Raw genomic sequence first — 25,289 nt, 5'->3', positions numbered from 1 at the left:
TGGACCCGGAAGAGGAGAGGGAGGAGGAGGCTGGGATCTGTCCATGGGAACACCCCGCTGGCCTGTTTGCACGGCTAGAGCAGGGGCGTCCTGCTGGAGTAGAGGTATGTGAGCTTACCACCAGGAGGGCGGCCATTGGCCAGGATTGCCTGGGCCCTGAGGGGTGAGGGGCAGATGCAGGCCCTGAGATGCCCACAGACTCCTTTTGAGGTGTGATTTGGAGTTCTTTGGGGTCCTGGCGTCTTGGGGTCAGATCAGGTTTGTAGATGTATGCTTTGGGGCTGCTTCTGCATGGTGGTGGGGACCTCAGGAGTGTCTTTCTGGGGGACAAATGTTTTGTAGATTTTCCTGGGGGACTCTCTGACCTGAGGCCTACAGGAAAGGGAAGGCCATTCAGCCCGAAGTGACTCTGCCCTGGTGGTATGCCGCACCCTTCTAAAAACCCATCCCAGCCCCGAGACAAAGGTCAGCAGGCCCCAAGCTCTTCCCATCCAGCCCCTCGGCCCCCACCACCGTGTTCTTAAAAAGGTGGGGGCAGGAGGCCAGAGACCTGTGAATGGGCAGGATCCCAACCCTGCGAGGAGTGGCCACCCCTGCACAGTGGGAGGGCTCAGGCTACAGAGGTGCCATTGAGGAACCCTCTCCCAACTGCCACCCTGGCTGCTGACCCCCAGGCTGGGCAGTGTGGACGCTTCCTGGAGCATCCAGCTCTCCTCACAGAGGCCTGGCCCACAGAATTGGCCCTGCAATCCTAGTAGGCCTCGCCTCCTCTCCACCCCTTCTGGGAACCTGGACAGTCCCCCATGTTCTGGGACCCAGACTGCCCTTGGAACCCGGGCTGCACTTGCTACACTCCTGGGGTTGCAGTCAGCTGTGTCCAGATGTGCCTGCCACCCGGTCCTTGGGGGCTGGGGGTCCATCTGAGCACTCCTCAGCTGGGGGGTAAGCAGGTGCTCTGCTGCCCCCATCTGCTCACAGCCTCCTCCAGGTGTATGGGGGTCAGGGTGTCACTGCCTGCTCTGGCCAGGTAGACCACTTCATTCACACAGCAGGAACTCTCGCACCTGTGCAAAGCAAGGGGACACCGATTCCCAAAGGTGGCCCAGTTGGTCCTCTGTACACATGGTGTGGCCTGTGCCCTGGCCCACATAGCACACTCTGCCAGGGCAGCTGCCTCCCTAGATTGCATTCACTCCTGGCACAGACACACTGGTACCTCGGCCTGGCCCAGGGTGGTGTTTGCCTTCTCTGGTCAGCGGTAAATATTTGCTGTCCTCATGGCTCTCCAGTCCTGAGGGCCACGAGAGTGGATGCAGGGATGCCGGGGTCGACCCCTGTCCTGGAGGACCCAGTGACACATAAGCGTTAGCCTAGCACAGGTGTCAGGGCCACTGGGTCTGGGCAGGGTGGCTCTGGGTGGCTCTGGGCAGTGCTCAGGGTGGGTGTCCAACCAAGGTGTGAGTGAAAAGAGACTCACGGGAGCCGCCTGCCGGCTGATGGGACGGTGTACCAAGGTGGACCAGACGCTATGGCCAGGAGTGGACATTCAAGGAGTGGCCAGCAGAGGGCACCAAAGTTTCACTTTTGTGGCACTTCGGGCCTGCATGTTCATCTTGTGACCTGCAGGTCCTTCTGGCAGAACATTCTGCCCTGGACTTGGAAACGTGAAGTGTAGGGAGGAAAGGAGGATTCTGGGGTGCAATCCCAGCCAGGGTCAGCCCCAGGCCAGACTTTCAGTGACCCAGGCTTCCCAGAGGTGAAGAAACAGCTAGACAAAAGGTAGGGTTCATAGTACTTGGGAACATCTCCTGCTGCCCCATCCTGTCTCCTTCCCCCGGAAATAGAAACCTCAGGGAATCCCTAGTGAGGAAGCTTTAGGGTTGGCTCCAGCTGAGCCACATGTCATGGCGTGGCATTCACTAGGGTCCACGCAATCTATATCCAGCTAGGAGACTTTGCTGTCCTCCAGGCCCTGGGGGACACAGGCTGGAGGTAAAGAGGTGGCAGCACATCCCTGTCAGTGATATCCCTCTCTGTTTGGGGCCATCTGGCCATTCGAGCCAGAAGGCTGAGTCCTTCTGACATAGGAACAACAGCCTTGGCTTTACTTGAGGTCAGGCTGGTCCAGCGCTGGTTCTCTCCTATGCTTTTTCTCCATCCATGCTGAAAGGTCAGCTCCAGGAGGAACGTTCAGGGTGGGTGGTGGACAAGGGTCTGAGAACAGCAGACCTGAGCTGGGGTGTGCTGTCCACACCAGCCCCCCCCCTCTATTGTTTCTGGCCTGACCACAGGAACAGCGCGGCAGATTCCTTCGAAAGTGGAGCCTGCTGGAGATGGCCTCCCCATCAGCCCCATGTGGCCCAGTCCCGCTGCGCTGGCGCCGGGCCCCCCACCATCCCTCCCACCTCCCTCAGTGTCCTTAGCTCACTCCCTACTTCCTGCCCAGCTGTGGCTATCGGGAATCCTGTCCCTGACCCACAGACCCCTGTAGCTGCCCCTGGGGTTGAGCCAAAGGGCCTGAGAGCCTCACTGTCCAAGGCAGGGGTATGAGAAGGGGTCTAGGAACCTGTGGGCCATAAATGAACAAGATCCTCCCAACCCAGAGACAGCCTGGCCGTGTGTCCCGCACTCCCCTCACCAGAAGATGCCCTGTTCATCTAGAGCCAGGGCCAACTCTGAGTCAAGGCCACAGGCTCTGGGGGCTGAGCTGAACCCCAATGTCATACCCAGCACCCCATTGGGGACCACTGAGCCCCCTTCTCCCAGAGACAAAGATCAGCGTCGAGGCTGCCTTACTTGAGGGTCCATGGACACATGGGCTTCCTGGAGGCCCCACCCGAGCATCTCAGAGCGAGGCCTCAGAACCCAGCGGCCAGCACTGACCCACATTCCACCAGGGCCTCCCTCTGGCCCTCCCCGGCCCATCTGTGTTTGTGGAAAACAGAGTCTGAGCCCAGCAGCCCTGCCAGGCTGAGGCTGCTCACGCTGACTCCAGTACACCCCTCTGCTCTTCAAAGTCCACCCTCATGCAGAACTCAGTCCTGTTCCAGCCCAGCCTCTGGCCCCCTGCCCACCCCAAGACCCAATGCCTTGGGACTGCAGAGGAACCCTGGGAAATTCCCTTACCCTCTCCAGGCCCTGAGGCCTTAGCATGGGTCAGCCACACAGGGTGGCCTGGTGGGCAGTTTCTACAGGACTGGGAAGAAGTAGCCCTTGAGACCCTGGATCGACTGAGGCACCGGAGGCAGTGCTCTGGCCATAGCTGCCTGGCCCCCTGAGCCTGACTATGAGGTTCAAAGACTGTATCAGAGGCAGGAGCTTGTGGAAAGCATGTTCCTCTGGAGGGGTAGCAGGGGAAGGTGCACCACCTGGGCCCAGCTGTGGGAGAGGAGGAGGGAGCTCCACTGAGATGTGGGGGTGAGGGCGGGCAGCCACCCAAGGGCAGCCCTAGAGGCACAAGCAGAACTCAGAAGAGCAGGCGGCTTCCTCCCCGGTAGCTGCTGTGGCCCTGACCTGTCCCTGAGAGTTCCTTCCACACCAGCACCAGGATCACAGGGGCTTGGCAGCTGGGAGCATGTGGAGCTGGCTCCTGGGCTCTTGCCCGTGGCCAGGCACAGTCTGGCCCTAGCAGAAAAGGAAGGTGGCTGTGGTCTTAGGAGCTACGCTGGGCCGTTGTGTCCTGGTGGATGCTGTGGGCAACAGGCTCTCACCTCCTCCTGCTCCACCCTCAGCTTCCCTGGGGCCAGTGGAGTGTCCCCCAGGGCCAGTGCAGGGCTGAAGTGTGAGTGCCAGTGGGTTCGACAGGCTGGGCCTTATGTTCTTTCTGGTTCTACTCCATGTGGCTGTGTGCCTTTGGGCAAGTCACTTTATATCTCTGGAGCCTCAGTCCCCTGATGTGTTAGAAGGGAGCCAAAGGAGACCATGGCTCTCTGACAGCCAAGGGTGGCTCTGCCTGTGGGCTGCTGGAGCCCGTGACAAGCCCAGGTCATGGTGTCCATCAAGGATTCACACTGTAGCTTGGCTCTCCCTCCACAGGCAAGGTGTCTTTCTAATCCAGCCTTCTGCCCTTCCACCAAGAAGCAGGGCCAAGGACTGGGCCACAGGGCATCCCCAGGGCCTGATTCCTTCCTACTCTGGGATCCACATGGATAGAAATGACTCCCCTCTATCTTGTCCCCCAGCTTCCAGCCTGTTCCCTGTGTCCTGGAGACCTCCTCTAGCTCAGGCCAGGAGGTCATCAGAATGGAGGTGTCCTCTCTTACCAAGAGGCCATAGGGCTCACTGCTTCAGGACCAGGTGACCCCAGGGTGGGTCGGGGGCTACGGGTATGTGATGAGGTGGGGAGGGAGGGTGGCAGCTCCAGGGCCTCAGGAGACCTGTGCAGACTCTATGTTGCTTGCCTGGCTGTCACGTTGCTGTCCCTCCATGGGCCTTTGTTTCCATGGGGATCATACTTTCAATTGAGGGTGGTAGTTTGGGCTCAGATGTGTCTATGCTGGAATTGGCCTGTGGGTGTGTAGAGGGGGCCAGGGTGAGAAGGACCAGCAAGGTACCAACAAGGTACACGTAAGGTCTGTGGGGAGGGGTCTTCAGGGCTCTGAACCCTCAGCCCATCAGCCAGGACTCCCAGGCCACCTCCTCATGAGCTCTGTGTTCTGCCCAGAGCCTCCTCCTGTCCAGGCCTGTTTCCCTTGGCAAGGTCCATGTCTTCTCAGTCAACAGGTTTTACCTGAGCTGCTGGAGGAGTCTTATGGGCTGGTCTTCTGGGGCATTGCAACACCCTGTCGTCTGGGCTCTACTGCTACATGGTCCCAGACCAATGTTCTGTGGCCAGCAACTGGGGAACCAGGCACCAGGAGAGCTTCACACGAGGATGGGGATGACAGTGTTTTTCATCCAGTCTGCTGCCACTTCCCCCCACCACCCCCACTGAACATCAGACAGGGCTCAGAAGGGAAACGGGGCTGGGGACCCACCTATTGCCCGAGGCTGATTAGCAGACCTGGGATTTCAACCAGGTCAGCCATCCAAGCCCGCCTGCTCCTCTCCTATCTAGACGCACAGGGTTGGCATCTACAGTGTATTCCCCTCCCCTAGCCCTCAGCTGCAGCCCACTACTAGCCTTTGAGGAGACAGCGTTTCCCTCACCACGCTCCCAGCGGAGGTTGCCGAGTGTCCAGTATCCCGAAGGCTCAAAGCTTGGGGTTTGTGAGTCACCAGCTCCTTTCTCAGTCCCCAAGTCTATCAAGGAAAATACTGATTTCAGAGAATGCCAGGTGCTTTCTGAGGCTGTGGCCGCAGTTTCTTAAATCACCACCAGGGGGCAGGTTTGGGAAGGATTCAGAAATTCTTGCTTCCTAGGAGGAGCAGGCCAGCTCTTCTCAGGGACTCTGACCTTAAACTGAGTCCCAACACTTTGTCCCAGGCCCACTTTATAATATGTCAAATGTTATTTTGATACGAGTACACTACAGTTCTCCCTCCAAGGACAAAATGGATGCCTCAGAAAGGTGGTCTGGGTTTCACCGATGACCTTGGGTACATGTCTACCATGCCACAAACCCCTGGGACGGGGGAATTCCCAAAGAGAAGAGTTATTAATCCCAACTTCAGTGACGCCAGGATTAGCAGCAGAATAGTCTCACCCACAAGGACGACGCTGCAGAACCCACCTTGTCGCTGTGGGTGCAGGTGCGGGCGCGGGTGCCGATGCACGTGCGCCCGCGCGCGCGCGCGTGTGTCCTGGTAGAAAGTATCAATTTTGCCACAAATTGTAGCTTCTAAGAGCTTTGAGTTATGCCACTGTGGTTCCATAAATGGCCACCAGGTGGCAGCACGAGGCCATTTAAGCAGCCAAATGACGGCAACCTGAGAATTTCTGGGGTGCCTCAGTTCTCTTCTGCGTCCAGGAGGATCCAGCTAGGCCTTCAGCGTGGGCTGACCCCTTTCCTGCCTACAAGTGAGAGGAATAAGTCGTTTAGTGTTGCGCTGTGCCCTTCACCCCTGCATCCCATCCTTTGTTCTTGTTAGGGTCCCTGGTACAGGGGCCCTCTATATGTCACGTGTACCCTCTGTGGAAAATACATGACATATAAGGCTGGGGGTCACAACCCTCGCGTCTCTCCTTACTGAGACTCAGTATTGCTCATCCTGCTTTAGTGGCACTGTGACTCCTCGCCCTGCACCTTCCCTTTGCATAAACAACCTGGGTCGCTGAGATTCTGGTGGAATGAGATAGCCCTGAGCTTGGCCAGAGATGCAGATCTACCCCGAGGCAGAGCTTGAGTACATCTGAGAGAGAGGTGGACGGTTTCATGTTCCCAGGATTTTGATCTATGGGATACGGGCTGCCTCCCCTTACAGCCCGGGAGCTGCCCACCTCCTCAATCTGAGGGCACCCCCTTGATGGGCCTCCGTGGACGCTTGAGCGGCTTGGAGGGGGTCCCTCAGTCTTCTTACCTCACCCTCAGTTTGGGAAGCCCCAGCCAAGGGCTGGGTGGGCTGGCAGCAACTCCTTTGGAGCTCCAGGAATCTTTCAGGATACACTAGGGGGCAGCACACGCCGCGGGGCTGCGGGCCGCGGAGCACTTACACGCAGCTAGAGCTCGCACAGGCGACAACTGCTTGGCCCTGAGCGGCGCTGGATCCCGTCTGCGCGCCCCACAGCCGACCCAAGGTCACCAGCATCCCTGCATCCCTGTCCACCCAGAATCCTGGTGAGGAATCCCCCGTCCTTCTCCTAGGGGATCGTGGGCTCTGGGGGCATCAGGCTGGGATACCCGCAGCATATTTGAGTGGCCCTGTTCCCTGCGGAAAGCCCACGTGTGCCTCATCCAGCCTGCTAAAGGGTTCAGTGGGCATGGTGATGCACGCCTACAATCCCAGCACTATGGAGGCTGAGGCACGTGGATTGCTCTGAGTTCAAGGCCAGCCTGGGCTAGAGTGCCAGCCTGAACTACAAAGCAAGAAGGCCCTGTCTCAAAATTCCCTGATTTTTTTTTTTTTTAAAGGCATTCAAACAAGGACTTTGAGGGAAAATAAGGGGGGGAGAGAATTAAATCCTAACACAGAGCTGCTAAGTTGGGGAGAATGAGCACCAACAGAATGATTGGCGGGTGTGCGGGAGCGCCGGGAGGTGGGGGACTGGTGGCCCTTTGCATAGCATGCGCCTCTTTTCTTCTTTGAGAGAACTGGCTGTGCTTCCTGTTCTCTCTTGCAAGGCTGTGAACAGAGATTTCAAATTTCTGGTGAAATTTAGTCCACACAGGTATCGCTTCTTCTGGTAGCGCTAAGTCTGTGCTTTAACTGGGGTTCTAGCTAGGTGCTAAAGCCCAGAAGGGCCTGCGGATGCTAACTGCCTGCTGCGTGCCACTCGCAGGCTTGGTGCTGGGCACCACGTAGACTGCAAGGGGTCAGGGTCAGACATGGCTGATGAAGGAGGAAACGCCCTTGGGAGTCGCCAGCCCACAGAATCCTAGGAGACGCGGCTGGATTGTGTGACACCTGCACTCATTCTCGAGTTGGGTCATTCTCAAGTCCTGTCCCCATTTTACCAGGCCCATGGCCAGAGGCCTTCCAAGGGCTACCAGGGGGTCCCTTTAGTGAACCCTCTCCACCCCCCATCTCCTCCACATGCCCCACCTTCTAGCTAGGGAATGCATCCAGCTGACCCCCCCACACACACACACACATGCGCGCGCGGAGACGTTCCTGCTGGGTCAGGGCCAGGCTGAGACTCCACCCTCAAATGCAACAGGGCTGTAGCAGCAGTAGAATTGCCATGAAGCTCCCTGGACTTGAAGGGGTTTGGGGAAAGCTGTGGAGGGGCCCAGGAGGGGAGGGGCCAATTGGCATTGGAGCCAACGCTGTGATCAGTGTCGGCCAGGGTAGCCCACTTCTAGGGGTGCTATTACCATACCCCTTGCCTCTCCCGCCTCATCCTTGTCCCCCTCCACATCCTTCTGGCCCTGCCTGAGGGTCTGAGTACTACAGCCAGAGCACCCCCTGCTGTGGCAAAGACTGCCAACCCAGCCAGTTTCAGCAGAGGGGCTTGGGGCTTGGACTAGCTCCCCGTCCTCTTTAAGCACCCAGGAGCTGCAGGCATTGTGCATCATCTGCAGTACGGGTAACCAGACCTCCCTCCCTTGGGCTGCACCCTCTGTGTATAGGGAAGGCAGAAGCAGAAGTGGGGTCTTGGGGCATCAAGGAGCCTGGCCTCTGAAGGAAAAGACCCTCTGTGGTCAGAGGGCCCAGGGACACAAATTCTTAAGGGCTTCTTCCACTGTGTAGTGCACAGGAAAGACAACCAGGAAGAGAACTCCTTTACAAGGCTGTACAAAGCCATAGAGCCTTTTGTAAGAAAAATAGATTTTCCTTTCTTAATGGCCAGGCAAAATGGCAGGCACAAGGGAGGCAGGCAGGGCTGCTCTGCCCAGCAGGAGTGAATAGCTGGGGGTTTTTTGTTTTGTTTTGTTTTACAAATATAAAAGGAAGAGTTTTCTTCATGACAGCTTTCTTCTGGCTTCATCTTTTCTATCCTCTCCCTGCCCACCCTTCACCCCTCTGCCCTATCCCACTACTTGTCCCAAAGACAAGCAGGACGAACTGTGTGGGGCACACAGGGTCTGACAGCCTAAAGCTCTGCATGTACGTGTGTGTGTGTGTGTGTGTGTGTGTGTGTATTTGTACCATTGAAAAAGTAAAGCTGCCCTCTTTGTTTACTCCCTATACTTTGCAGCCACCACCAAGAAATTTTAGAGCAAGGCTCAGGGACAAGAGAGGAAGATGCCTCTTGTTATCTCCCTGCAGTGTTCTGCTTTCTCTGAGGGCTCCACTCTCCCTGCCACCCTCAGCCTCTCCTGCCCACAGAAATCACTGTGGGCCACTGGCAGTTTCCCTGGGGGTGCATGCATCTTGTGCAGGTGTTTCTCCCCAGTCCTCCCACTGTGGAGTTTATGGAACAGGGGCTCATGGCCCCTTGCCCCATGAAGCCTAACCACCTCCTCCTTCCTGGGCTTCTCTGAATATAGAGCCTGCATGCGTCCTTGGAGTTTTGCTCCTAGTTCTCTTTGCTCTCATCTAAGTTGGGAGTGGGGGGAGAGATTTTCAGTTTGTGTCGTGACTCCTCCAATGCAGGTACTTGGTGTGCAGCCCTACATCTGATGCCCAGACTGAAGTGTACCCCAACAGGAAGAGGGCAGCCTGTGCAACAGGAGTCCCCTGCTTCCCCATCAGCAGCTGTCAGGCTTGGCCAAGTGACTTTCTCTCTTACTTTGATATAGGGGCAATGAGACAGCTGAAGGGGTACGAGGAAGAGACAGTGCCTGGGGAAGGCCACACCCAAGTCTCCCGCCCAGCAGCAAAAGGACGGGGACCAGGAGTGACCATCTCTTGAGGACACTTAGAATGCCTCTTTGGTCATTATCTCCTGCTGGCCACAATTTAGCTCTAGCTGGAGTGAAGACTTCTTTTTCTTAACAAAATATAAACTCAAGAACAGCTCTTTTCTATTCCCTAGGGACCAAATAGCCACTGCTGAGCTTTTAAGAGAGGAAACGGATCCCAGTCCCCAGATCCAAGACCTGGCATCTTCTGTGGCTCAGACTCTGGCCCAGCCTGAGCTGCAGCAGACCAGAGCCACCAAGGAGCCCGGCCCCAAGGCAAGTGGCTGCAGCACGTGGACCAGGCGATCGCCAGGCATCCAGAACTGAGGCCAGCAGCCTGCCCAGACCCCAGCAAGGTGAGTATTCTGGCATCCTGGAAAGGGCAGAGGTGACCACTGATGTGGCTCTTTTTTGCACCTTGGGGCCCTTCAGAGAGCCAGACCCACACCAGGCACACATTTGAAGCCACCATCACACTTTACAAGGGGCCAGCTATGGCTAGGGGTTTATTCAGTCACACAGCTGCTGTCTGGAATTCAGGTGTGGGCTCCAGGTGCTGCTCTCTCTGGGGCTCAGGTGTGGGCAGAGTGGTGTCCTTGCTGGCTTTGTAGCATGGAGGTTCTTGGAGGACATTCCTGGGAGAGGGAGAAAAACAAGTGGGCAGAGGGCAGAGAGAGAAAGCAGGCGGCCTAAAGGAGAAGGCAGGGGCAGAAGCAAAAAGGGAGAACCATCCTCAGGGAGGCTCTGGGAGCCCTAAGTCCAGGTGAGCTCCTCCCAGCACAGGGATGTGAGGCTGGCTTTTTCCACCCCGGGGTGTGGGGCTGGGCTGTGGGGCTGTGGAGACATGCACCAGTGGTTTGAGCTCTCTGAGTCTCTCTCCATGTGGCAAAGTGGGTGACAATCTCAGACATCCTGACTAAATTGTGACCAGCAGGAGATAATGACCAAAGAGGCATTCTAAGTGCCCTCAAGAGATGGTGTCACAGTCCCATTGTCTTCTGAAGGTCAGTGGGGCTTCCTGTGAGGGGGTGAGGGGCAGCTAAAAAGGGCCAGACCAGAGCAGCCTCTGCCTCGGTACACTCAAGTTTGGAGCCAGTTCGGAGCAAGTTCCTCAAGTGGTGTGGCCCTGCCAATTCACCAATCAGGTACTCGGGTGGAGGGAAAAGGGACTCAGGGTCTCCCTGGGGAGCGCTGGCAGTGGGGCGTGGGGTGCGGCTGTGTTCCTGCCTGACAGAAGGTATCACACGCCTCTTGCAGGAGGGGCTCCACGAGTGACGCCCATCCATGCCACTTTGTGAAGCTAGAACTTTTAAAGGCATCTTTTTAGTTCCAACACTAAATAAAACAGTAACACAGTGGGTAGCAGGGGTCCTGAGTGTGCCCCCTGCTCCCATCCCCAGATGAACCCCATGTCTGGCACCCCTGTCTCCACATGGACCCCTAAGCCCACCTACTTATAGCTCCAGCAATGGTAGTTTGAGCATCTGTCATTGTCTCGGGTGGGGATCCGGATCAAGATGTAGATATCTGGCTTTTCCCGCTGGCATTGGTGTGTGTGTGTGTGTGTGTGTGTGTGTGTGTGTGTGTGTGTTCTGAACTGGGTGTGTGTGTGTGTGTGTGTGTGTTCTGAACTGCTTGGGAGCAAAGTTATCCTGAATCTTGACGGCCTGGTGTGAGAGCGGGCACTCAGGGGAGCTTCCCCCTCCCCAGAGGACGAGCAGGGATTACAATACCTCTCTGCCTGGCCTGGGGAAGCTGGGAAGCAAATCAGTGGAGTGGGTTTGTTAAAGAAGCCCCCTGAGGGCTGAGGGAGGCTGCAAAGCCACAGGCCTCAGATGCCAGCCAGGTTCAGTGGGAGTGAGTCTAACTCTTTGAGCACATATTTATTCTTTCTGGAATTTGGGGTTTCAGTGCTGGGCAGGGTGGGGTGAGAGGTGGGTACTTGGAGCAGAAGTTCCTGCCCGTCAAGCTCTTGCTGGTGAAGACCCCAGCCCCACACTTGCAAGCTGCTCGTAGGATCCTTCCTATCATAGGGGAGCAGAAAGTAGGGGAAAGTGGAGTGTGGAGGAGGAGGGGGAGAACCCAGCACTGGTGCTAGTTAGGGGCATGGCTGGCCCACCTCCCTCCGGCCTGCCCCATCACACTTTTGACTAAACAAGTCCAGGTGAGGACTCTGCAGGCAGCCCCGTGAGGGATGAAGAACATGTGCCTTGTGCATGCCTGCACTAGCATGGCTTCCTGAACACTGGTGGCTCCACAGTGACCACCCAAGGTGACCTCAGTCTTCTTTCTGGTGCAACTTTCAGGCATGCATCAGTGAGCATGAATGGTGGCTCCTCCACATGGAGCAGAAAGCAGAAGGGGGGGGGGGGGGGTGGCACGGCTGTGATTGCCCTCCTGGCATCCCGAGGAGGAAAGCCCAGACTCTGCAAAAGGCCTCTCTCCCTCCAAGCTGCCCAACCCTGGCCTGGGATGCAGGCCTGGAAGAAAGGTGCAGGGCCTTGAGCTGGGCCATAGAGAGTTCTGGGTTTGTCTTTCCTTAAGGGAAGACTCTCTGCAAGGATTTGAAATTACTGTGGTCTCACTGGGAGTCAGGGTGCAGACAGGCACTTTTAAAAATGTTTCTCACCCAGAAATTTACAAGTCTCCCTGGAGTGGGCAGACCAGAGACCTCTCTGCTGGAGGCTCCCCTTGTCTATAAGCGCACACCCCGCCCAGCAGGCCTGAAAGCCAGCACAGGAGGCTGCGGGAGACTGGTGGAAGGGGAAGGGGGGCAGCGATGGGGGGGACAGGCCAGATGTTCTTGGAATGGGACACGGTGATTGATGCGGACTGGAATTTGAAGGGGGGAACATTCCCCACGTGCCTCATACGCCGGGTGGAAAATGGGCTGCTTTTCATGGTGCGTGGGGGAGGGTCCTCCAGGTCCTGGCCGAGCTAATGTACAGGAGAAGCTTCTGCCCCGCCAGGGTCCCCACACACCTGTCCAATGCCATTAATCCCTGCCTTTCCAGAGTGTCAGGCTTTGAGATGCCTCCCTCCAGTCTGCACTTCTTTACGAGTGACAGGAAGTACAAGTAATGCCTACTGTACTGACCCCAGGATTCCCACCGTTCTGCTGCCCCAAGCAGAGCTCTTCTCTGGCGTCCCCACCCACAGCGCCCCACCCCCACTCCATTACTGTCCCTCACCTCTCACACCGCCCAATGCTAAGGGGGTGCCCTTGTTCCCTGCGCTGCGTAGCCCAACATGGTGAGCCTACATGTGGGTTCAATATTTGCCTTTAAGGAAATGAACTTTCCCCAGCCAAAGTCGGGGAGGTTTGTCCTGAAAATTCTCTTTGAGCAAGCCAAAGAGGACCCCTGGCACCCAGCCACCGTGCAACCCTGCCCGCCCCCCATATTTCTCCTTCGCTTTTCCATTTCCTCTTCTCTTTCGCATCGCCCACACAAAATGGGGTTCCTCGTTGTTTGGGGGTTGGCCACAGCCAGAATAGTGCGCGCTGAGGGCTGGGGCAGGCGGGGGTGGCTGCCGGGGGGTGCTTTGAGCCCCTAAGCCGAGCCGGGGAGGAGCCTGCCCCCGGCGGCGGCCGGGCCGCGGCTTCGCCTAGGCTCGCAGCGCGGAAGCGCGTGGGGCGCAGTGGCGGCGGGGAGTCAGCAGGCCTCCTCCGCGGCGAGGCTGGGAGCCCCAAGCCCAGGAAAGAGCGGGGAAACAACGTCCCGGCTGCTCTCTCACGGTCCTCGCCTTTCTCCTTTCCAAGTAGGTGCCCGCTCTGTGCGGGCTCCCACCACAGAAGTCCTCTCGGTGGTGAGAAGGCTACAGAACGAAAAGCTAAACTCATTTGGGCGTGCGCGCCGGGGCGCCGGGTGCTATCTGCCCCACTACCTTTGTACCCCTTTCCGGAGTCGCGGCCTCGCAGCCCGCATTCGCATTTCCCGGGGAGGGCGCCACTGCTCCGCCCGGGTCCCTGGGTGCGGTGGACCCGAGCAGCGCGTCCTCTCCAGCCAGGAACTTGCCCTAAAATGCAGCCCTCGCTCTCCAGGGTTCCAATACATCCAGCAACTTCCTCGTAATCCTTGAATTCCAGCATTACTGTATATGGAATCCTCCAGATGTAAGCATTGCCCCCTAGACCTCCAAGTGCTACAGCTCACAAGAATTTATTTTTTTCAGCCTTCATTTTCAAAAATTTACAAGGCATGAAGCCCCTGCTAGTGTCCCCAGACCTACACTAGGTAGGCTGGGTCTCTGAATTTGTTTTCCTCTAGGCTTTTAGCAGATTTATATACCTCCTTCTAGCTCTTACAGATTTACAGAACGCCAAACTCGGTTTCCTAAAATTTAAGCAGTAATCCATAAGTCCTGTAATCATGCTGACAGACCCTCCGGGCTCCCCAAAGTGTGGGCAGTGTTTTTCTGGCATTTAGGTCCTGTCCCTAAAACAATTGGAACTTTCCCCCTGTATTTCTATAATCTTAGCTGTTAACTCCAGGGTTTCCTAAATCTACTAACCCTTTTCTAACTTCCCCCACATCTCGGCCCTATTCTCATAACAGTTTAGAACACTGTCCACTGAGGTCCACGACCTTTGGCTCCAACTTGGGGTCCCTAAACGTTGTATACATTGAGGGCCAGATCTGCCCACCACTGAGCAATTCTCCTGGAACTTTCAAAGTGAGAACCTTGTTCCTTTTGCCTTCCCTCAGAATTAGGTATTGCACCCCCAAACACCTTGATAACAATCTGTACTCTGATTTCCTCTGTTCCATAAGCTAAGAGAATGCTTTTACTAGTGAGCCCCAAAATTTAATGAACAATTTTCCTCTCTGCTTATGAGGATTTGGGACATTTTTCCAAGATTCTACAGGCTTCCTGGCCACTGATCAGGTTTTTTTTTTTTTTTTTTTTTTTTTCATGGTCACTTTTAACCCAGGCCTCAAAAGCTTCCTGAGCTTTACCCAAGCTGTATTCCAGTGTGCCAGGAAGGTTTTCTACCTTCATTCTTTCAGATAACCTCCTATGTCTTTGGGTCACACCATACACAGAATTAATCCTCGGGCAGAGCCTATTTCTTGATATTACAGTCTTTGTTGAATGTCCTCCGTCCCCATTCTGAGCTTTTTTTTTTTTTTCTACAACACAATATATTGAATTTTATTAAAAGGCTCCATGGGTCCTCTTAGTTTACTAACAAGAATCTGGATTTTCTAAAATAAAAACACCCAAAGCCCAGGACTACATCAAATCTTTTTTCTGAGCTCTCATATTTGCCCAAACTGGGCTCCCTTAAATATTAAGCTATGCCCTCCATGCCCCCAAATACACAATTATTATTAATCTACAGAAAAGTAAGAAACGCTGGTGCTGGAAAGCAACCTGTGTATCCACTGAATCCTCCACAATTAAGCAGTATTTCCTGCAAATCCTGCACCATTCCCATATTTTTTTTTTTTTCAGACCCTACAATTGAGGAATTCTCGGTTCCCTAAAACTTAGACACCAACCCCCTGCAAGTCCTCTAAGGGTCTTTAACTTTCCTGGATCCTTAGTTAAAAAAATATTTCTTCAAAGCCCCCAAAATAAAGCACACCAAAACAAACTGAGATTTTTTTTTTTCTCCAAAGGACAATTAGGCTTTTATTAAGGTTTAATGAACTTTATTGAATTATATGATCCTTGCTTTGTCTCCCTAAACTCAGGCAGTGTCCCATTAGACAACCCTACTCCTAACACACTGAAAAATATCCCCAAGTCTCTCAAATCCTAAAGGTTTAAAAGGTTTGTGTCTAATTAGTTTCCTAGCTTCTAACTTGGGTCTCTGAAATTTAGATCTCAAGCACCATTTAGTAACTTCCATGGACCCCAAAATTGAGACTATTTTGCATGAGTTCCTTAAATGCAAACCATGTCCAGGAAAACTACAGGATTTTTGGCCTTTGTTCAACAAAAATAAACGAACTGAAGTCTATTTTTAAAATTAAAATGGACACTGATGACTGCATTCCCCAGATGTACTTACTGCTTGCACTTTGGGATCCCCAAAATTTAGACAGTACTTTTGGGGTATCTAAAGAACACTGAAGATTTTCCAGGAAACTATAGTAAACATGGAGGTTATTTTTCCCGGGTGCTACAAGTCTCCAGCTACTGACCTGCATTTTTAAAATGTAGACATTAATCCTTATCTTCCTCTAAGAATTTGCTTAGATTCCTAAAATGTCCCATGTTTTCATCCTATGATTTTAAACACTGTGCCACTTAGGTTCCTGCGAATTTCATGTTGAGAATTTTCTTTGGCTCAACAAAAAAATTCAGCCCCAAACTGGTCTGTGACTCTGTGGGACCCCCCCCCCCAAGCTTGTGTTCAACATGCTGGTTTCCTTCAGTTTAGATCTGTCTCACTGTTCCCCAATTTCATGGTACAATTTCCCTAGCCCTCCAAATGTGGACTCTTATTTTTCTGAAGTCTCAAATTCATTTATCACAGTTCTCACTTTAGTTGAATCTCCCCTGGGTGTCCCTACGTCGGGACAATTGTTTTCTGGGCTGCAAATCAGAGATCCATCGTGCAATTCTGAGATTTGGGCATTGTTCCCGGCCCCGCCGGCTGCTCTAGGCTTCCCCAATCCCGTGCTCGGCGGGTACTGGTTTCAGGCCTTTTGGCGTCTCCTACAGAGTCCCCAGAGCAACTTGGATTTTGGAAATTTTTCTTTCTGTACCCCAAACAAACTCCCGACCGCAGCGCGATCGCCAGGACCTGGGCAATCCTTCTTTCCTAGCCAGGAAAACGACTGGGCATTGTCCCCCAGTTTCCCCCAAATTTGGGCATTGTCCCTAAGTCTTCCAACGGACTGGGCGTTTCCCCCGGACATTGGGGACTGCCCCCCCGGGGTCTCGCTCACCTTCAGCAGCGTCCACTATCCGCCACAGAGCGCTCGCCCTCCCGCCCGCAGCCTCGGCTCTTCGTGCGCCCGCAGACACTGCCTCCAGCTTCGCGGTGAGCTCCCAGCGGCCCGGCTCCTGCAGCCTCCGCTGCCCCAGCCTGGTTCCTGCCCGCACTCGCTGCCGTCCGGATCAAACGGATGGGAAAGCGCTTGTTTCCAACAGCCGTCCGGGAGGCCGGCGAGAAGCGCGCGACCCATCTGCGGGTTAGCCACTCGTCGGCCGCTCTCCCTTCGGTTTGGCGCTCCGAAACTAACGCTACTTTCGTTTACTTTTAGCAAAGACCACAACTGTGGGCAGAGCGGCTCGGCTGCCCCGAAACTGTGCGGGCAGGATCCAGAGTCGATGGGACGCGGAGAGGCGCTCCGGGTTTAAGCGGCGCGGCGCCTGCAGCCAGCCGAGTTTAGCGCCTGGGGAAGCGCGCGCCGGCGCGGGCGCAGTGATTGATGGCGGAGCCAGAGGGTTTGCGGCGCTGGGGTTTCCGCCGCCCGCGGCCCCTTCCTCTAGGCTAAGCAGGGGCGGCCGGGACTGCTGGGGGTGATCGGGGGTGGGGGTGCAGGGGACTGTGAGTGATTTTGACTTGGTAAAAATCTCAGTGCCTTCTTACATCGTCCAAACTCTCCAGGAGATGGTTTCCCCAGACCCCCAGATTATCGTGGTGGCCCCCGGGGCTGAACCTGCGCCTACGCAAGTCCAACGCACTGAGGACGGGGGAACCATTATCCGGATATTTTGGGTGGGCCTCAAAGGCGAGCTGCTTAGACGCATCCCGGTGAGCTCAGTCTTGCAGGTAGGAGTTGAGTTTTTTCTCCTCCGAAGAGCACTGCCTTTGCAGGCAGGCTCCATGCCTGGGGCAGTTTGGGCCAGGCCCAGCTAGTCTTCCCCGCGCCCCGCAGCTAGAAGCTGCCGGGGCTGTTACGGGGCTCCCGCGCGGCACCGGGGGGCGCTCAGGATCCGGCTGCAATTCGAGGTGCCTCGCAGTTCGCTGAGACTGCTCAGGCAGGTGGCGGCCTCGCACCCTATAGGTTGGGGATCTTTCCTCCGCGGCAGATACCAGCGGGGACCCGCGACCCAGCTCTGGGCCACCTGCGCCTGTGCGCAGCCCAGACACCCCCGCCAGGTAGCCCACGGTGGGGCGCCGGGACTGTAAAGCCTGGGACAATGCCTATGGCTGCTCTCCCCGAGTCCCCAGAGCTGAAGCGCAAGGCTCCCTGCCACCCAAGAGCCCCGAGAGGAGACCCCCAGAATTCTTTAGGATAGAGATAAGGGGTTTAGTTCACCTTCTGCATCTCCCAGCCCCCCACCCCACCCCATCCTCAAGCCCCAGCACCCACCGGCCCCCCCCTTCCTGCGGTCGCCCCGAAGCCTCGGGGCCCCCGGCCCGCGTTCCCTCCGGTGGCTCGAGTTGCGGGGGCGGTCCTGGGGCGGGGCGAGAGCCCCGCGGGCGCCCATTGGCGCGGGCTCTCCGCCAGCGGGCCCGAGCGGGCGCAGAGCCTCCGGGTGGCGCGGCTATAAGAACCGGGCGTTGGCGCCCGCAGTTTGCCTGCTCTCCGGCGGAGCTGCGTGAGGCCAAGCCGGTCCCCGGCCCCCCCTTCCGGCCGCCCCCGCCTCTTGGCCCACGCCCGCCCGCGCTCGGCCCGCCAGCGCCTCCACCCGGGCTGGCGGCCCCGCGTCGACGTCGTCCGCTGATTGCTGCTAACTCCCGTCTTGGGCGCCGTCGGCGGGGTCGCGCTCCGTCGGGCCTGCGGATTCCCCGCCGTCTCCTCCTTCATCTACCTCAACGCCGGTCCTCGCTTCGCCGGAGGAGGCGGTCCCCCCCGCAGGCAGTCCGGCTTGCAGGCCGCCGGCGTTGTCATCCCCCGCGCTTCTCCCAGCCCTCCCCGGCGCGCACCCCGGGGCCGCTCCCCCTTTGAGCTGCGTCCCGAGCGGCCGCGGCGCCGCCACTCCTTCCCTCCCCCCGAGACCCGGGCTTGCGACGGCTGAGGGCTCCGTCGGCCCAAACCGAGCTGGGCGCCCGCGGCTTGGGTGACGCCTCCATTCCGTCCCGGTCAACACCGCCCCCGGTCCCAGCCCCCGACGTTGCGTCCTTCCCTTAGCTTCTCCTCGCCCCGCTATTCTCACCGCGTTCGCGCGGCCCCGGCTTCTCCAACGCCACCTTTCCTAGGCTCCCTCCCGCACCCCCAGCTCCTTGCCTCGGACTCCCTCCCCCCTCACTCCCGCCCTCTGCCTTCGCCTACCAAAGTGGATTAATTATACGCTTTCTGTTTCTCTCTGTGCTGTTCTCTCCCGCTGTGAGCCTGCCCGCCTCTCGCTGTCCTCTCTCCCTCTTGCCCTCTCTTTGTCCCCCCCCTTTCACGTTCACTCTGTCTCTCTCACTATCTCTGCCCCCCTCTATCCTTGGTACAACAGCTGACCTCATTTCCCGATACCCTTTCCCCCCCTAAAAGTACAACATCTGGCCCGCCCCAGCCCAAAGACAGCCCGTCCTCCCTAACGAAACAGAAGAGTCCCCCCCCCAAAAAAAAAGCCATCCCCCCGTTCTGCCCCGTCGCACATTCGGCCCCCGCGACCCGGCCAGAGCGGCGCTGGCAGAGGAGTGTCCGGCAGGAGGGCCAACGCCCGCTGTTCGGTTTGAGATCACGCAGCAGGGAGGTGGGCGGCAGCGTCGCCGGCTTCCAGGTAAGCGGCGCTGACCTGCGGGGCTAGGAGGGCTGGCGGGCGCGCCGGATGCCTGGCGCTTCCTCCCGCCGGGCCAGCCAGGGCCTGGGGTTCTGACGGGGTGGCTGCGCCGGGAAAGGGCTGGGGGCTGGGGTCGGGTTCCCTGCAGGTACCCCTTGTTCTCCCTCGCGCTGTGCAGCGGGAGAGAGGGAAGGGGGGGGGTTGGGAAGCGCCCTGGAGGTGTGTGCAGTCGGCATGGGCGACTTCCTGGTCGATTTGTGGGTGGGTGTGTGTAGGGGGGAGAGCGGCGTTTCTGAAAACGTGCGAGTTGTGCTGTGTGGGCACAGTCTCCCCTGGGTGTTGGGTAATGAAGAGGGGGGCAGTCTTGGAAGCCCACCCTGGTATGTTGACTTGGTGCCAGCAAGACGGAGAGAGGAAGACGGGGTGGGCGGGGCCAGGAGGGGGGCCGAGTTGGCAAAAGAGTAATGCCAGACGCCACATTTGCAATATATTTCTCCCCCACCCTCTATCTCTCCCGGGTCCCCACATTTCTAACCAGGAATCTGGGGAGAGGGGACGGTGTGAGTCTCAGAAGGGCCTGGAGAGGGGGCAGCTGCCTTGCCCTTAGCAGAATGGAAGTTTCCATACAAGAGGGTGGAAAGGAGCCCCCCGCCCCCTATTGTCTTGCTGGAGATGGGCTGGGGGTGCAGGATGAACCCCCCATGGTACTTTGCTAAGGGATGGTCCAGAGCTAGCGATTGTGGGGGTGCAGGAGAGAGGGGACTGGCTGGAAAGGGGAGGGGGCGGGGGCAAAGGGGGCGGGAGGAGTGGTCAGCTGCAAGGGGGTGGGGGTAGGGTGGAGCCGGGGCTGGGAGGAGCCGGCTCAGACATAAAAGCGGAGGCACTGACCAGCTTGCAAACTGGACATTAACTTCTCCTCTGAGAGACACCTCCAGCTTCCACCTCCTCCTCCTCCTCCTCCTCCAGCCCCAGCGAGCCTCCAGTCCAGCCGAGGTAACCCGGGCTGTGGAGTAAGGACCCAGCTGCCATCCTGCTTCGGCCTGCCTGGTTGCTGAGGGCAACGGCCGAGCCTCCGGCCTGCGCCTCTGCAGCCCGGCCTGCGGCCTCAGCGCCTGGCTTCTCCCCTGGGCCTCCGCCAGCTCCCACCTGGTTCCCTAGCACCTTTACCTGCTTCTCTTCTCTCCCTTTTCCTCTCCCTCCCTCAGCAGCAGCCTCAGGGCTTCTCCTGAGTCTCCACCTGTCTGGCACCTCCACATGCCTCCAGGCCATCACTTGTTTTCTGCTGGTACCTTGTGCTGAACTTGGAATTAGAGTGGTGGTATTTGTGGAAGGGACCTCAGGGGCAGCAGATGAAGCTGCCCCTTAAACAGACTGCAGCTGAGCAGCCAGCTGCTTGAGTTTGCTTGCTCCCAGGAATTGGAAAGAGGAGCAGAGGGCCAGTGGGGTGGCTTAGTCCTGTCGAAGAGGTAGGAGAGGTGGTTTTTTATTTTTTTCATGAAGCTGGCTATGGTTTGTTGAGGACTTGAGTAAAATTACGTCTTATTCCACGCCCCATCTCACAAGATTTATTGCATGGGCTTGTAGAGGGAAGGTTAGGACCACCAGCCTGGTGGGTTGGGGTAGTCTGTCTGTAGCTCTCCCACGCCTAAAGGAGCCACTCAGCCTGTGGAGCACTGTGTTCTGCAGTGAGCAGCCTCTCCAGTCTGGGCTTGTAGGGGTCTGGTGGATGGCCTCTCGGGTGGTCTGAGCTGGTCCCTCCAGTTCTGTGCGAGGTGTACGGAGCCGGGGAGGCAGTAGAGGCAATGGTGTGGTGGTTATGGGAGGCCTCCAAGGTCCCTGGATGCGCGTGGTGTGATTTGAGGCCTGAAAAGGGGGCTTCTGTGAGTTTTGCTGTGTCCAGGACTAGACAGGGAGGGTTGGGTGACTCTGAAAATCCAGAGCCCGCCCCCCCGCGGGGGGGGGGCGTTATGGACAGCACAGTTGTGCTAACCATTGGAGCCTTTTCCTAATTGTGCGCACATGGGCTGAAGGGGCAAGACTGGTGCAGCAGGATTTGCCTGCTTGTTCAGGGAGCAGTGGTCCTCCTGGACCTCCCTGCCCAGCTGGGGTTGGGAGATCAGGGACTGGGCTTCTTGGACATACGTGCTCCCGCATAGGTGGAGCTATTTGCCATCTTGGCGGTTGCCTGGAGGCCCCACCAGTGGTAATCGCGCCCTTGGTCTGGCCCCACCCCCATGACCCCACCCCCATGACGTCACAGGAGGGAGACCAGTGCAGTGTCCAGCACTGGCCCTTTGGCTGTGGGTGTGACTCCACTCCTGTAATCACAGTGAAGGAATGGTGGTCTACATGTAACACTGCTAGCATATCTTGCAACTTAAAGCTACAGAACACTTTGCATGACTCCCCCAAACCTGTCTCTGTTCTCCAGTGGCCGTGTGGCCTGACGTCAGCAGTTAACATGTGTCCTTTTTAAAAAATTAAAATTAAGAAGGAAATTGGGCTTTGAAATTTCAGTCAAATTGGAGATGGCTGAGAACCTGGGGTTGGGGGGATACCTGAGGCTTGGGGTGGGGCCGAGCCTGAACTCAGGGGGGCTGTCTCTGTCTCTCCAGATACCAATGGGGATTTCAATGGGGAAGTCGATGTTGGTGCTACTCACCTTCTTGGCCTTCGCCTCGTGCTGCATTGCTGCTTACCGCCCCAGTGAGACCCTGTGCGGCGGGGAGCTGGTGGACACCCTTCAGTTTGTCTGTGGGGACCGCGGCTTCTACTTCAGTAAGTAACTTGAAGGGGGTGGGAGAGGGAAGAGGAGTGTATACAGCAGGTACTTAGCAGTGCTGGAATCAGACCTTATAGGGTGGTGGCCATCTACTGGGCAAGGAGCACCCACCCATGTGCGGTGGGCGGGGCACCCAAGGGGCTCCCTGGGGGCGGTGCCTTAGTTCCTGGTGGGTTGGGCTCAAGTCCCCCCCGCCCCACCCCCTCATGCCAAGACACCATGTTTGGGCAGGACTGTGGGCTCTGCCTTCTTTCCTGCACTGTTGGAATGTTTCCACAAGGGGCGTGTGTTCCTAGATGATCAGATTTGAAATCTGATACACTTAAGATCAATAAAAATAAAAGCAAATGAAGCTACCAGGTAGCAGGGTTGATTGTTGACATGCAGCCTTGGGGGAGGGGAGGGGAGGAGACCCCAGAGCCCTGTATCAGAACTCAGGTGCTTGGGGTATTGGCTGCGAGGTGGGGTACCCGCCTGCTTTAAATGTTTCTCACAATTTTCTCTTGATCTTCCAGCCTGGGGGGCTGGGTGGGCTCATTGTTCTCAGAAGAGAGGAGCTAGAGGGACACACCCAAGTGGGGTGGGAGGAGGGGGAGGCATCAGGAACAGTGACTCCTCTTGCTGGAGTGTACCTCCCTGTCTTCTCTACCTGGCACTAGCCACATGGCCTCCTGCTCTGCAGCCTCTACTTACGCATCTGTGAAACAGGCTCACAAGATATACCTACATTTCTGACTTCTCTCTGAAAAGTGTTCCTGCTGCTGGATGCCCTGAAGCCCTTGCTGCCCCCGCCTCTCTTGTGTTCTTCCTCTCACCTGCCTCCTTGACAGGGCAGGGCAGGGCACCTCAGGAGGGAGTTGCTCCCTTGCACTGGGCTAAGAGGAGAGCTGGGCCAAGCCCACTAAAGGGACCCCAAGCTGGGGATCCCTGTCCCTCCTCCACTGATGACACCTGCCCAAAGTGACTGTCCTTCCAGCCAAGCCTCAGACCCCAGTGCCATGGGGGAGAGGGGAAAGACGGGAGAAGAGAAGGGAGTGGTTAATGGACTCCTCACTCCTCCCCTCCCGTCTTGTTCTCTCCTGCCCGATCCTCCCTGTCTCAAGGCTTGGGGACATGGGCCCCTCTGGGCCTGTGGGCTTGTTCTTCACTAGAAGCCCAAGTGGGCTAGAGCCCCACCTATGTTCTGAGAATTCACATGCGAGGCAGGAGGCACCAGAGGCCAGGGGCTGGTCCTGCAGCACGTCCCTTTCATCTCTGTCCTTTGTGGACTCCTCCACCTGCCTTGTGAGGTGACCAGGGCCTCACCTGGGCAGCCTCCCTGGGCGGCTCTAATGGGCATTGACTGGGACTCTATTCCCTGATATTTCCAGGCAGACCACCAAGCCGTGTGAGCCGTCGCAGCCGTGGCATCGTTGAAGAGTGCTGCTTCCGCAGCTGTGACCTGGCCCTTTTGGAGACCTACTGTGCCACCCCCGCCAAGTCCGAGAGGGACGTGTCATCCTCTCCGACCGTGCTTCCGGTGAGGCGCTTAGTCAAGGGACAAGGACATAGCTAGCATTAGCTTGAAGTAAAATGGAGGGCAGTCCCACATGTCCTCTCGGCCAGTGCCCCTCCCCCTTGTGGAGGTTGGCCCTGTTCAATGGGTTGGCAGGGTGTAACTGTCAGGGTCTCCAGGTCAGGTCACTGTGAGGTCCAGGAAGGTGGCTGTGTTGGTGGAGCTTATGTTGTTGACCTGTTGGTTGCTCCTTTTCTAGGACAATTTCCCCAGATACCCCGTGGGCAAGTTTTTCCAATATGACACCTGGAGACAGTCTACTCAGCGCCTGCGCAGAGGCCTGCCTGCCCTCCTGCGTGCCCGCCGGGGTCGTAAGCTCTCCAGAGAGCTCGAAGCATTCAGAGAGGCCAAGCGTCACCATCCCCTGACCGTCCTGACCTCCAAAGACCCCGCCCACGGGGATGATACCTCTTCGGAGAAGTCCCGCAACCAGAAGTGAGCCAAATTGTTGTAATTCTGCAATGTGCACCATCGCGCTCGTGACCTCCTCTTGAGCAGGGACATTTCCATCGCGTCCCACCTCTAAGATCTCTCTGTTCTGTTTCTACCCCAGTGGTTCCCCTGACCCCACCCCCTGTGCCCCGCCTCCCCACATCAGGGTGCTCTCTCCAGCCCCACTCCACCGGGCTGAGGGAGTCAGAGCAACATCTTCAAAGACAAAATCTATTGGGGTTAAACATCCTCCCCTCTCTCAATTACCCCCCCCAAATTCTACACACATATCAAAACAATTGAAAAAGCCCCCCTAAGACTAATTGGTTTTTAGAAACACTAAGTAGCCTTAAAAAAGAAAAAACCTTGAAAAATCAATTGGCTGAGAAGATATTAAAAAGGAATTGGCTTAAAAACAATTGGAAAAATAAAGGGATTTGGCACACCCTTCCCCCTTCCTCCTTTGGACCTTGAGTCACCTGCTTTGGACCTGGTCCCTGAACCAGCAAGAGGAAGGAAGGGGGCCCCAAAGTTTGCAGGCAGGCATGCCAGTGCTTCTGCACCATCTCCTACTCACTGCCTTTGGGCATTTTTAATGTCGGCTGCCCAAGATCTGCGGCCACCAGACTCATTCCTCACCCACTTTCCATCAAAGGAGCCACCAGGGAGTTGGGCGGAGTTGATCCACTGAGATCAGAGGAGGGGCCAGCATGAAAACCCCTATCTTTGAAAATAAAGTAATTGGCACTAACCTTAACCCCCCAAAAATTTTTACATCTCAGTTCCTACCTAGAAAGCACACAGTAATCCCTAGAGCTACATAAACACAGTCACATACATGCAACACATGCCCACATACATTTTCACATACATATAAGTGCATTCACACATGCCCCCCCACACGCATACACACACACACACACACACACACACACACACAATTGGATGAAGGCAATAAAACATAAGTGACCCACAGTGCTGACCCATACTGTTAGATCAGGCAGAGTTCTACCCTAAATTCTCTCAGCTGTTTTCATGGCCTGAGTTCCCATGAACCACCATTCTCCCAGACTCCGCCCCTATTGACACCTACCCCCAGTGAGGAATGAGTTTGGCCAGATCAGAGATGGTGTTAGCAAGCAAGGATGCTTTGCCTGCCCCTAAGTGTGCTCCTGGGAGAAAGATCTGGGGATCCCCCCCTGCCCTGAGCACCGAAGATCACCTTTGCCCTGATAGTGGGGAGAGTGGGAAGTCTGGCGGTTTGGAGGGGTGGGTGGGGGGCAGTGGGGGCTGGGTGGGGGGAGCTCTGGGGTAGAAGATAGTCCCGGGAGATTTTGGATGGAAGAATCAAGAGGACAAACGGCTAACTTTGCAGAATTACGGAGAGAATCAGGAGCCCAAATTTTACATCAATTGGTCCATTTCCCCCTGTTTCTTGGGGCATATTTCCTTTTTTTTTTTTTCTTTTTTATTTTACTCGTATTTAGCTTTTTTGCGCTCACAACAAATTATACCC

The 25,289-nt window shown here is 56.5% G+C and overlaps 1 protein-coding gene across 5 annotated transcripts; it reads left to right on the top strand.

Annotated features, from left to right (window-relative positions):
- Igf2 (insulin like growth factor 2) lies at window positions 1–24,129 on the top strand. 5 transcript variants are annotated; one of them, XM_023710535.1, is made up of 5 exons: window positions 1–104; window positions 9,518–9,739; window positions 21,620–21,782; window positions 23,157–23,305; window positions 23,541–24,129. In XM_023710535.1, the coding sequence occupies exons 3-5, from the start codon at window positions 21,626–21,628 to the stop codon at window positions 23,778–23,780; spliced, it is 546 nt and encodes a 181-aa protein (XP_023566303.1). In that variant the 5' UTR covers window positions 1–104; window positions 9,518–9,739; window positions 21,620–21,625; the 3' UTR covers window positions 23,781–24,129. The 5 variants fall into 5 exon arrangements, with proteins under 5 accessions (XP_023566303.1, XP_004627140.1, XP_023566305.1 ...); XM_004627083.2 differs by lacking the exons at window positions 1–104; window positions 9,518–9,739 and adding an exon at window positions 16,253–16,380 and having other exon boundaries at window positions 23,541–23,879; XM_023710537.1 differs by lacking the exons at window positions 1–104; window positions 9,518–9,739 and adding an exon at window positions 16,951–17,115.
- Window positions 24,130–25,289: the final 1,160 nt, after the last annotated feature.

Source organism: Octodon degus, unplaced genomic scaffold (assembly GCF_000260255.1).
Source record: "Octodon degus isolate 3935 unplaced genomic scaffold, OctDeg1.0 scaffold00018, whole genome shotgun sequence".
Lineage (NCBI taxonomy): Eukaryota > Metazoa > Chordata > Mammalia > Rodentia > Octodontidae > Octodon > Octodon degus.
The sequence above is the reverse complement of the archived record's forward strand: the minus strand, read 5'-3'. Positions and strand labels throughout refer to the sequence as shown.

Bases quoted from the DNA above. Each gene is read 5' to 3' on its own strand.
- Igf2 (XM_023710537.1), top strand. From the start codon at position 16,954: ATGGTTTCCCCAGACCCCCAGATTATCGTGGTGGCCCCCGGGGCTGAA. The intron at 17,116-21,619 runs GTAGGAGTTGAG...CTGTCTCTCCAG, and splicing joins CGGTGAGCTCAGTCTTGCAG to ATACCAATGGGGATTTCAAT. The intron at 23,306-23,540 runs GTGAGGCGCTTA...CTCCTTTTCTAG, and splicing joins CCTCTCCGACCGTGCTTCCG to GACAATTTCCCCAGATACCC.